Below are 12330 nucleotides of genomic sequence, written 5' to 3' on the forward strand. Positions count from 1 at the left end.
TCAATTATTCCCATCCAGAGAATGTACACTACATATGATGATCTACATGGTATGGAGATATACAACCTTTGGGGAAGCTGAATGCCACATTTGGCCTTTCAGTGGCATGCCAGGAGCACACTTCAAAAATGGATTTAATTTGATTTAATATTAACTCAAATTAAATTACATTAAATGGAATATGATTACTTCCAGCTTATTTAATAATCTGCCATTGCCACATTTAAAATAACATGCTTATGGCAATTTTTGGAGAGGCTCTGGAAACTGTATGCACCGTAGGACCTCTGAGTGTGCGCCCATTATAGAGAGACAAATTGTAGTATGGGACAATAGAGAGGTCTGTCTTGAGGAGCTGAGGGGCTGACCGGATGAAGTTCAGCAAATCAGAGCTTCCCACATTTCATGCAGATCAGCTAAGAAGCTAAAATGGAATAGAGTTCTTTACTATTTTGAACTCCTTAAAAGAAAAAAAATGTATATACATAAGAATACCCATACCACATATACACCATGAAAATAACTCAGAAATGCTGCAGCAGTTAAACGCACACAGCTGTGTTTCTTAATTGCTTACATGAAGAGAAACAAAAATGGTCATAGTGCTTTGAAACACAACTTTGTTTAGCAAAGCAATATATTTTGTAGAGGAAAAGTCTGTTTATCCACAAACTCTCTCACAAACTAGCTGATCTGAAATGTAGGTTATTATTCATAATCTATATATTTTTGTCTTGACCATTAGCCCACTTTTCCTTTAGTCCTTTTATAAAATAGTTTTCATGACAGAGAGGAAATAAATCCCTTACTTTTCTCCTTCACCTGTCTGCAACAAAAAGACATACAGCAGAATGAAATAGACATCAATTAATTGGAGCTCTCTCTCTATGTGTTACACATTGATACTCAAAAGAATTACTGAGACTACATAATGAATATCAAACAAATGGCAAACTAGGTTGTCATGGTTACATCTATGAAAAGTAATGTCACAGAGATGTTGGAATCCCTTCCACCCATCTGAGAGGTTTCTTAGCAGAAACTGTTAACAGTTAAACCAGTATCTGCTTGTTCTTTGAACTGACTTGAGAAGTTTCCACATCCGCTTTGCAAAGGGTTAAAATAAGTCTAATACAGTGACAACTAGTTGTTAGAATGACACAAGGTTTTAACTGCCCTCATAGTGTTTTAGGCACAGCCAAGTTAAAGGTGACAGTGATTTGACTGCAGTTCCTCTTCATGCTCAGACTGGACTTTGCTGTACTCCATTCTATCATGGAAATTGCAAAGTACAATGACAGAATGTCAATATTTCATTATGTTGAGTATTCTTTCTTTCCTTATTTGTTTGTTTGTTTGCCTCCCATCTCAGAGTTTGAGGTGATTCTGGTCAGAATTGGATATGTGCTCCATAAAAAAAGGCAGGAAGAGAAGCAGATAAATTTGCTACTCACAAATTTGGAAAGTAAAAAAAAAGCTTTTTCTAGGTTTTGAGCTCAACAGTGTCCCTCATATATACCTGTATGATTCTATTATTGCAACAGATTTTCCATCAACTGTGTATTATAATTTTGTGTAGTTATTATTACTATTATTAGTAGAAGCAGTAATGATTTGCCTGTTTTAGTAGTTTTCCTATCTCTTCTTGGCAAATATTATAATAACCTTGGAAGTACAGAAATATTATATTTTTTTTATATCATATTACTGATGAAACTGCAATATAGCTTCAATTACTTCATCAAAATCATGTCTAACCTCATCCTATTTATTACTGTCAGCATAAGGAAATGGTTCCTCCCTGCCCGGTTATAAGAATATGTCTCATGGATAATTTCCATATTAGAAACAAACCCTTTCAAACTCTTCAGTAAAAATGTGAAAAATATCCATGGCTTCAAACAATGTAAATGGCAAACAATTGTTGGAGTCTAGGCACCATCAATTAATTGTTTAATCATCTAGTGACCCATATGCACAGAAAGAGGAAGTTTTAATAATGACGACTTTTGTTACAAAATAAATGACAAAGGCCGCACTGTAAAAAGGCCACACTGTAAAAGCACACATATCTCATCCACATTCTGGAAGCTTTGCCTGTCTTTCTTATTTTAGGTTGATTGATTATATTCTGTCCAGTTGGTGTCAACTCTTAGTGACTACATAGACTTATTATAGGACAACAATGCAAAGAAAAATGAGAATGTGCTTAAAAAGTAACTGTGTGCTTGTTCACAAATAGACTAAGTCCTTAACAAAAGTGTCTAAAAATATAATTTCCTGCCTGTAGAACTTTTTTCTATTTCATTAATTTGTTAGTGCAGAGAAATATAATAATCAAAAAGTACACAAACATATTTAAGATAAACCGAGAAAAAAAAATTACTTGTGTACTAATTGACACCATGGATTACTTGCTAGTTTGTCTCACCCCTTCCTCTGCTTTGAAATGAAATAGAAGTAAATTGGCTATAGCAATATTTTCATTAGAGTACAAAATGACACTAAGACTGCCTAGGAAAACTCATCCAGGCAACTAAGGGAGTCTGGTGTTCTAGAATTTCTTTAAAGTTAGAAGTTTACACAAATTAAAATTTTAATTCAAGTTAAACTAAACGAAAGGGAGTAGAAAATCCACAAAACTTTTGATGTAACTGCTAACATCACAAATAACTGAAACATCAACCTATTTTTCAGAATTCCAGACAGGATCTTGGATCTATAGCAATTTTTGTGTGATGTTTCTTTCTGATCTAATTTCTGTGTCTCTTATTATAAATAAATTGAACATAAAGACCATTGAAATTTACAGTTGTTCTATAGCAATAAATAATAATAATAGCAGGCTAAACCTCAGTGGCTCCATGCTGCTCATTTTCAAAAATGAAATGGGTAACCTATAAACAAACAAATACTGTACTTCAATGCATTGAAAAGAAATCTAAGGTGTGCAAAATTCCATGACATTAAAAAAAAGGTATGCATGTCCTTAGCTCATATAGCCATTTGCATCCCGCTAAGCCTTAGGTTCAGCGCAAACATATGCACCATTACAACAAACAGAAGACAGAAAAATCCACTTAAATACAATAACAATCCTTTGTAGCTTTGATTTACATTTCGTATTCTCTAGAAATCCTTGAAGACATAATGAATTTTGGAAACATGAAGGACAATGTAACATATAATCTAGTTTGAAAGATGTATTCTAACAGGAAAAAAAGTTGAAGGTCAGCTAGATCCAGCTAGAACAGAAAGGGGGATTTGGACACATAGGTTTGTGTGGAAGGGCTTAATCCATTCACAACATGTACATGTACTGGTCCCTCATAAATCTAGAAATGGCTATGGTTTTATTTATGAGAGGGATACTGTTCAACAACAGTGGGCAACTGTCTAAAAACATGAAGGAGGAAAGTCATTGGCCAATGGCCAGATCAAGTAATCAGCTACCTTGGCAACGGCTGCCTCAAAAACCATGCTTTTTAGACCTACCCTTGCTCTTGTCCTTTTATGTTATCCCTTACAAAACAGAGGAAACCATCTCCTTGGTACTTCCTTTCATACTCATTTCTAAGATCTTCCAGCTAGATGAGAAGCAAGCCCTGGACTGCAGTGGGAAACGGATAGCACATCTCCCCCTCCCAGTTGTCTCTGAGACTGAAGCCCCTATTACGAGGCCAAATTGGCATTCCATAGGAATCATCTTGGTGTTTCTTAAAAGGTAGGGAAAATGGGGGGGAGGGAGAGCAAATCTCTTCTTGATAGCTTGGCTTTCTTTCTTCAGCTCCTCAGTGGGAGAATGCCACCCACTGGTTGAGGCTGCTGGATTCCTTCATTATTAGACTACCCAAAAATGCATGATAAAGAAAACTGGGCTTTCTGCCTCTTTCCACTATAGACTACAGAATCTGGCTTGTGTAGATAAACCATAAAATTACCATATGTTGGACTACCAATTTATCTTTCTTAGCTTTGAACGGATTTTAGATGCTAGTAGACAATTCATCACATATTCACAGTGTTTAGAACTGTACCATTCAGGTATGCAAGGCACAAAACAAGTCCCGAATACATTTTAATTTATATTAGCTCATAATTTCCCCAAAAAAATTTGAGGGGGAGGCGGGCTTTATATATATTTGGAATTGTGAGATCCTGCCATGGCTACTGTCTCACAAGAATATCACCAGGATGGACAAGCCCAGTCATAACCATGTCTTAGAAGGCAAACTAGTCAGGTTGCATCCTAATACTCCCTCTACTCCTCCTATTCCAATATGATTTCTGTTACCTCAGCCAAAGTTTTTCTGTTTTGCTGGAAAAATGACCACACTTAGATTCAAAGGCCTGGGGTGCAGCATTTTTATTTCCTAAAAATGTCTCTGTTACTATTATGAGCTTCAGAGGTAATATCAGAACTAATATTTTGAACTTATAAAATATTCATCCCCCATTGTTTCTTTTTAATAATTACATTTGTAAAAATCAGGAAAGCATCTGACACCATAAATGCTATGTAAACAACTCTGATATTCAATTTTTATAAACATTTTCAGACAATAACATGTATTAAAAATAAAATTTATCAATTGTGATTTCTGATTTCAATAAACTTTTTCTCTGATAAATGTTAAATATGGTCTTGGAAACATTATAAACATGTAATTGGGCAAGTTACAAATCATTTAAAGTATCCATTTTACTTATAAAAACTCCTATTCCATTCTAAGGCACAAAGAATACCCTTCTTTCTAATATATATTGTGGAAAATAAAAACAGCACAGAAGAGAAAAAAAATGAAATTGTTTTATCAGCTGGATTCAAATGATGTACTAATTTAGTTCAAACTAGGGCTACTGTATTACACAAAGATGAAGACCCAGTCAACAGTGTAGCAGGATTTTAACTCAAGTTGGACACAAAATTGTAGGGAGTTAAATTTGGGTTACCATATCTGGCCTGTAGAAATCTGGACAACCATAAAATAACAGCAAAGAGAGAGATTCCCCATACCTTTTTTTCCTGTGGTGATTGAGTTTTCTGCATAACTATGGTGATCCCAGTTTACTTGAGATATTTCTGCCATCTGAAATAGCTTCACTGAAATGCGAGCCAAAAGCAACCCTGAAGACTAGCACTTCTCTAAGGACACTATCTCTAGTGGGGTTATTTTTGATCCCCTTCCCAATAAATAAATAGACAAAAGAATAATAAAACACCAGGGCCAAATGGGTTACTTGCAGAAGCATATAAATATTTTCAAGATATATTGAATATGTCAATGCTTGAGGTTCATAATGAAGTACTATTGGAATCTAAGATGCCAAACTTATGGATAAAAGCAACTATTACTTTAATACGGAAAGAAGACTCAGATTTAACACAGATAAAGTACTATAGGCCTAAATCTTTATTAAACATAGATTATAAAAATTTTGCATCAATAATAGCAGAAAGATTTAAAAGATTTCTGAATGAATTTATCTACCCAGGCCAGAATGGATTTCTACCTAAAAGACAAATTAAGAACAATGTAAGTTATCTTAGACATGCTGGAATATTATGAAATACACTCCGACAAACAAATAGCATTGATGTTCTTAGATGCGCAGAAGGCATTTGACAATGTTAATTGGCAATTTATGATACAAAAGCTAGAGTGTATGGAGTGTGGTGAGAAGTTTATGAATATGATTAAGACTATATATTCCAAAAAATGGCAAAAGTAATAGTGAATGGGGACTTGACAGCAAACTTTAATATAAAAAAGGCACAAGACAAGGATGTCTGCTGTCCCCATTATTATTTACATTAACACTGGAAGGATTAAATAGGACTATAAGACAAGACTCAGAAATAAAATGAAATAAAATAAAAATGTAAATTACAAGCATTTGCAGATGACTTGGTATTTATTTTAGAAGAACCACTGGAATCCAGATTGTTGGGGAAAATTGAGGAATGTGGAGAAGTAGAAGCAGGGTTGAAAACAAACAAAGAAAAAACAAAAAATATTAGCTAAAAACCTCATATAGGAACTCATTTTCAACCTGTCATTTCTTCCATTACAGACCACGCACCCCATTACATTGTTGTGAGGAAAGGACTGTATAAAGTTCCTTGAGTTCTTTGATAAAGGATGCAAATCCAACAAAAAATGAGAGTCAAAAAGAACCTGAAAACTAAATCACCTTGCTATCTCTCTGTGATGCTTCAGGCCGCAATGAGATCACTGTGGAGTTTTCAGTTTTTCATTAACATGTGAAATAAATGCATGTGAGATCCACTAATCATTTGCTGGTGGATCCCCAGATAAATCATTTACCCAACAGACTAGTCTGGCATGTTATATCAAAACAGCCACTGCAGTCCGCCACTCTTGAAATTCTCAAAAATTCAACGCTGATGTGTAGCCGATATCATCATTTTGCATCCGCTTTGAATTCAATACTACTTAATATTTCTACTTGCGCTCTTACCTTCAGTAATGGGAGAAGCATGCACTCATTAATTATATAAGTGGGTTTTCTGATTCAAAAGCTTTTCCAGAAGCTCTTTTCACATCCTTCCAATATGTGATAATGAGCCTCAGCAGGTGCTTCCCCCCTCACATGATGTTATGTTTTGCTAATAGTTAACAATCATAGAAGGAAACATATTATACAACTTATTGCTATATTTGCAGTTAGAAAAGCTATATAGAAACACAATAATTATAAAGATGCTTTACCAACAAATTGAAATTTAAATATTTTAGGACAAGCAATTTGGGATACAAATGTACAGGGGATTTTTTTTTACATTTGTACATTTTGCCTTTAATTTATTTATAGTTATTTTTCAAAAAAAAAAAAGGTACAATTCACTTTGTATCTTTTCTAACTCCTGACAATTAAAAATGAAAACAAATAATTACATATCTGCTTAATGAAAAACATAAAATATTTAAATTAGCATTTAATTCTGTAAGATAGAAATCCAGTTCTCATTCATGAATTTCTCATCTGAAACAATTTGGAGAATACTTCACATGAATGTACACAAAGAGTCATACATGTATACTATGCTACTAAAATGTATCAATATCAATTTAGCAAGAGGCATAATTGCAATATCCTTTCAACCCAGGTACATCTGTGCAGCATGTGAAGTTATTCCTTCCTTTGTATTCTTTAGTACTTGAGTATCTGGATATGGATATGCAATGGAACTCCTTTGTAGCTACCACTCTGCCTGTCCTAATTGTCATCTTCCTCTATGGCTAACTTGCAGACCAACCAGAAGTCAAGACTGTTTCAAAAATTCCTGAAGAAATACAGCCAACTGAACAATCAGCACACTGAGTAGCTGATTACCAATCAACTTTCATATCTCAGCTATTATCCTAAAATGTTATTTGGTAGAATTCAGCACATCTAGTACAATATTAACATATGAACTATAGTATGTTCACCTTCGCATATACAGTGCATAAACTTTGTTATGCACAATATAGAAAATAGCCTTGACTTCCTTAAAACATAGAATGATATTAGGAGCCCAGGGAAGCAAAAACATTGGTTTGTATTGATCTGGTACCTATAATATTAAGGTAGTATAACATCCATAGGTTAAGATTGGTCAAACTTTATCTGCTTCTTTTTCAACAAATACAAAACACAATCACACCCAAGGATTCATGCTGCATTAGTATACTTCACGGGTGTCAAACTCGCAGCGTCACATTGCCTTCATGTGATGTTTTACGATATTTCCCCCTTCGCAGATATGATTTCATCCGGCCCACGGACCATCAGTTTGACACCCCTGGTATACTTGCTTGCATAATTCCTCTGAATCTTGGTACTAATGCCTACGCCTAGCACTTCAAATGCTTTTAAATGCCTGAATGAATAGCAGCACCAATTCACCATCATTTTGCACGAGAACAAGTTACAAAATATTATATAATAATTTGTGAACAAAATGAAGTACATTACTTACAGGCGTGACAATGCTTGGTTATTCTGGAAGAGGAGGTCTGGCAAAGTGTGTAGCTGGTTCCTATTAAGCCGTCTAGAGAAACGGAGGGTGGAGAAAGAAGTCATCATGAGCATTCATAGATACATTTAGAAGCAGGTGGACTTCCTCAACCCAGGGATATTATAGTACTGACTACATATATCAATTCAATTATTTTTGTCCAGTTTTCTGCAAGATATCTCCAAAATGTTATGGCTAGAATGGAATAACGCTTCCCTGCTCTTAAAACATAATTTTCCTAGTCCATATTTATTAATCTCTCTATGCAAATGACACAAACATGTACAATAAAACATGAACATGAGACAAGGATTACAAACACAAAACTTGTAAAATCTCTACAATGAAATCTCTACAATGTTTTATGAGTTGACACTACTTTTCCAGTGATGCAGTATAACCTTCAATGTATCTCATGCCATCCAAGCTACAGGTAGTGATTTCCACTAAATACTCCATTATTTGAGGGAATAGCCATTACAAAAGCCAAGATTTTCCTTTTCCTTTATAATCCAATCACTGGTTCCATAGCAAATTAGACACCAGTGGCATAGCCTACATAGGCCAATTGGTGAATGCAAGCTTACAATCCAAGTTCTACAAAAGGGGAAAGGTTTGGGTTGTAAAACTGTATCTGCTGTCTTGCTTCTTTGGACATCCCTATCCCCACCCATCAGTGCTGCTGGGAGAAAATCCTGCTATATTTGCAAAGAAGACTTCAAAGCCTTTTTGACAATAATTAGTATTTGTCCTGTGTATATTTTAGGCCGTCAAACAGTGCTAGATTCAGATTTAAATTCCAATACATCGTGGTTTTCTACTTATGTTTCACTATGTCAAAGTCTCATAGCTTTCTGGTTTTGATATATTGTTTGGCAGATTACTCCATTTAGCATCACCATGTGTTTGCAGATTTAGAAGATAATAAATGATGAAAAAGTTACTCACCAAATATTGTAAATAGAAATAATGAATATAAACACCATAGCATAACTATGTACATGCACAGTTTTAGTTTTACCAGTATTACTCAGATTGCAAAGTAGGTATATTTTAAATGTATACTTCTGGATTATTATCAAGACTGAAGAGCATATTAACGAAGCAAGAGCAAGTAAGGTACTCAGTCATAGAATAGCAGCATGGAGGCAGATTTTTCCCCCCTAGAGGATGGAAATTAGGGGAAAGGCTAATGTGACACAGAAAATCCACCCAGAAGTAAACAGAAAACTTTCATTGTCATGACTTTTTATAGATGGCATATCTCTATTACAAGAACTGCCAACTTAAATGGTGATAGGTTCTAAGGATATTATACTCAGTCAACATTGCACTGGGACTGTTCTTTCTTTCTGAGAGTGGCAAAGTTGGGTAACTGTTTAAGGAGAGAAGCAGCAAGTGTTTAAGTGGTGTTTTTTTTTACAATTGCTATGAAGAAAACATGCAGATGTTGCTGAGACAGGTCCGTGCACTGTCCCTAACTCGATGCTTCTTGCTGAAATTATTTTGGACCTGAAAAGAATGGCAAACAGACTGAGAAGCATCTGGGTATAAATGCCAGCCAAGCTGTTCAAGATGAGTGTAAAATCACATAGATCTTGTACCATCTGCTCATACGAGCAGAAGGGTGGGGGCAGAGAGAAATTATACTTGATCTAGGTAATGGAATCATTTGCCTTTGACCATAAGGTGTATTCTTCCTATCCCTGCTTAATTCCGCTTCTAATCTATCAAGGATCAGGAAGTCCAATGGGAACCCTAACCCATGTTTGTGAATGCGTGGTTTAGTAGAGAAGAAAAAACGGAGATATCTATTAGGAAATTGCATCTCTTTTTTGTTCTCTGGCATTTTTCCCACCACCAGCTTTCATAGCACATCCAGATCTTTGAGACACTCACAGTCGCTCTAATTCTTTCATGTCGTCAAACGCTCCTCGTTCTACCACGTTGATCTGGTTTTCCATCAGCTGCCTATAAGAATGACACAAGAATCAGAACTTGGATACCTAAAGGGGAAAATAGGGGAAACAGGAGGAAAAGGGCACACTTATTACTCTAGTAAGTGGACCAATCCTCTTATGGGACTGGGGCCACTGTCAACTAAAGGAAACACCTGGTATAAAATTTGAATGATATCAAGACAGGGAGAAGGGAGCAAGGTGATTATGTTGTTGAGGAAAAATCACTCACAGAACTCTCAGCTGCTTCAGCCCAGCAAAGTCATGTTTACTGATCCGAGTGATATTGTTTCCATTCAGTTCCCTGTGAAAAGAAGGAAACATCAGCAATGAAAAGATATGCAAGTCTCAGAACCACACTCCCCAGCAGAAGTTCCCCACCTGATGTTCTCAAAATGTTTTAGCTGAAAATAAGTTGAAACTTAAAGGTTAGCTAGACAGCCCTGAACTATAGAAACTGGAAGCACCAAGCTGGGGAAACTATTATATAGCAGTTCATCCGGGGTGGGATTCAATTTTTTTAACAACCGGTTCTGTGGGCGTGGATAAGTTGGTGGACATGGCTTGGTAGTCATGTTATTGGCTGGGCGTGGCCAACTCAATATCACTCACATCGAGGCACACATCTCCTCCCCTGGCCTCTCATGACTGTGGGGATGCTGCAACAGTTGTAAATGTGAAAAATGGTCATGTCACGTTTTTCAGTGCCATTGTAACTTTGAATGGTCACTCCACACAAGCAAAGTACCAGCAAAGGAGGGGAAAAAAACTCCAGAGAAGTTCCAGAGACAGGAAGTCTAGTCCTGCCAAGAATGTAATAAGGGTTAACGGAGAGGCAGTTTCTGTAAGCAACACCAGAATGTTTCCTTCCTGCCTTCCTTACAGGATTAGGCCAGTAATTTCTTCTAACAACTGGTTTTCCAAACTGCTTAGAATGTAAACAACTGGTTCTAGCGAATAGGTGCAAACTGGTAGAATCCCACCCGAGTTCATCCATAAAGCAAATCATTCCAGTTTTTGTATAGATTATTTACTGAGCTAGTTCATAAACTTAAGGTTCTTCTGGACGATGACATTTCTGAAAGAAGCCTACTCTCCTTTGTTTCTTCATGAGATTGTTTATCTCATTCTCCTGCCAGTTAGTGCTTTGTATTAGTCCCTTATGAAATGGATTTCATAAAAAAATCAAGATATATTTTTTAAAAAAGCACCTTTCAGAATTTCTATCAAGACTACTACCACTGTAAAGGTTCAAATTATCATAATTAAAAAGTGGAAGAATTTGTAAAGCACCAAGGGAGGGCAGAAAAACAAAGAATTTAGGTCTGCCTATATTGTAGGCATTAGATGGGAATTGAAATTAATAAAAAATAAAATTTGAATATATGCAAATTTAGGTGTGCTATTCAGAATGTAGCAGTGATAGATATTTTTATACATGCTTGAATTTCAGATGATTAACACTCACAAGAGAATGAAAAGGAATGTGATAGAGGGAACCCATTGGAAAGAATGTCTATACCAGCCTTTCCCAATCATTGGTTGTCCACCTATGTTGCACTTCAGCTTTTTTGGCAATTCTTGCTGATAATTACAGCTGAAGTCCAATGACTAGAAAAGGCACAAGTTTGGAGAAGGTTGCTCTATACTACTAATTATTTGTATTCCTGAGGGAAATGTGCAAAATGATTTTGTATCCTGAGACGAACAGAAATTTGCACAAGAAAAACTGCCCTACTGATAGTTTCTGATTTCAAAATCAACTAACACATCCATAGATTGGAAGACAATGTAGCAAATGTTTTTCTACCTTTTAAAAGTTCAGATGCAAACTAGTAACAGGTCTGTAACTTCTCTCGACCCTGCATAGTAGTGATAGGAAGCCACACTTGCTAAATGTTGCTTCACAACAATACAATACGAGGAATGGATATCTCCTAACTCTTTGAGAAATGGTGCTATATTTGCTATGAATGATAATAGCAAGTTAAAGGCAATTAGTTAGCAACAGAAAGGAGGACAGCCACTCATTTAATGACATTTATTAAAAAAAAACAGCAAAGCCCCTGGATAAAATTGTAAGGCAGGAAAAACTGCCAAAGTAATTTTATCCTCAGCCTGACACAATCATAATAACAGTGATTCTCTCTTTACTGGCATGTTGTGAAGAGAAATGAAAGCCCTGCCAACAAGTTCAGAACCTCTAGAGAATGAGAATTGACAAGGACCTTTGAGAGAACGGCATCAGAGTTCTCTAAAGACAACTGCTGGAAGGAGTTTGTCACAACTGCTAACGCTGTTTCAACATTTATGCACCTCAGCAGGTATTGGCAAACTGCACTCATC

The 12330-nt window shown here is 35.9% G+C and overlaps 1 protein-coding gene across 3 annotated transcripts in view; it reads right to left on the reverse strand.

Moving 5' to 3' along the window:
* SLIT1 (slit guidance ligand 1) overlaps nt 1–12330 on the reverse strand; it is a 135510-nt gene that overhangs the window by 99315 nt on the left and 23865 nt on the right. For all 3 annotated transcript variants that reach the window (XM_026673147.2, XM_087964700.1, XM_087964701.1), the window contains exons 2-4: nt 10217–10288; nt 9926–9997; nt 7988–8059 (exon numbers count right to left, since the gene is read on the reverse strand). In XM_026673147.2, the coding sequence (XP_026528932.2) occupies nt 7988–8059; nt 9926–9997; nt 10217–10288 (216 nt within the window). The remainder of the gene's footprint in view (nt 1–7987; nt 8060–9925; nt 9998–10216; nt 10289–12330) is intronic.

The sequence above is a fragment of the Notechis scutatus genome, chromosome 4 (genome assembly GCF_049901735.1).
Source record: "Notechis scutatus isolate UNSWTSFEM ecotype Mainland chromosome 4, rNotScu1.2, whole genome shotgun sequence".
Lineage (NCBI taxonomy): Eukaryota > Metazoa > Chordata > Lepidosauria > Squamata > Elapidae > Notechis > Notechis scutatus.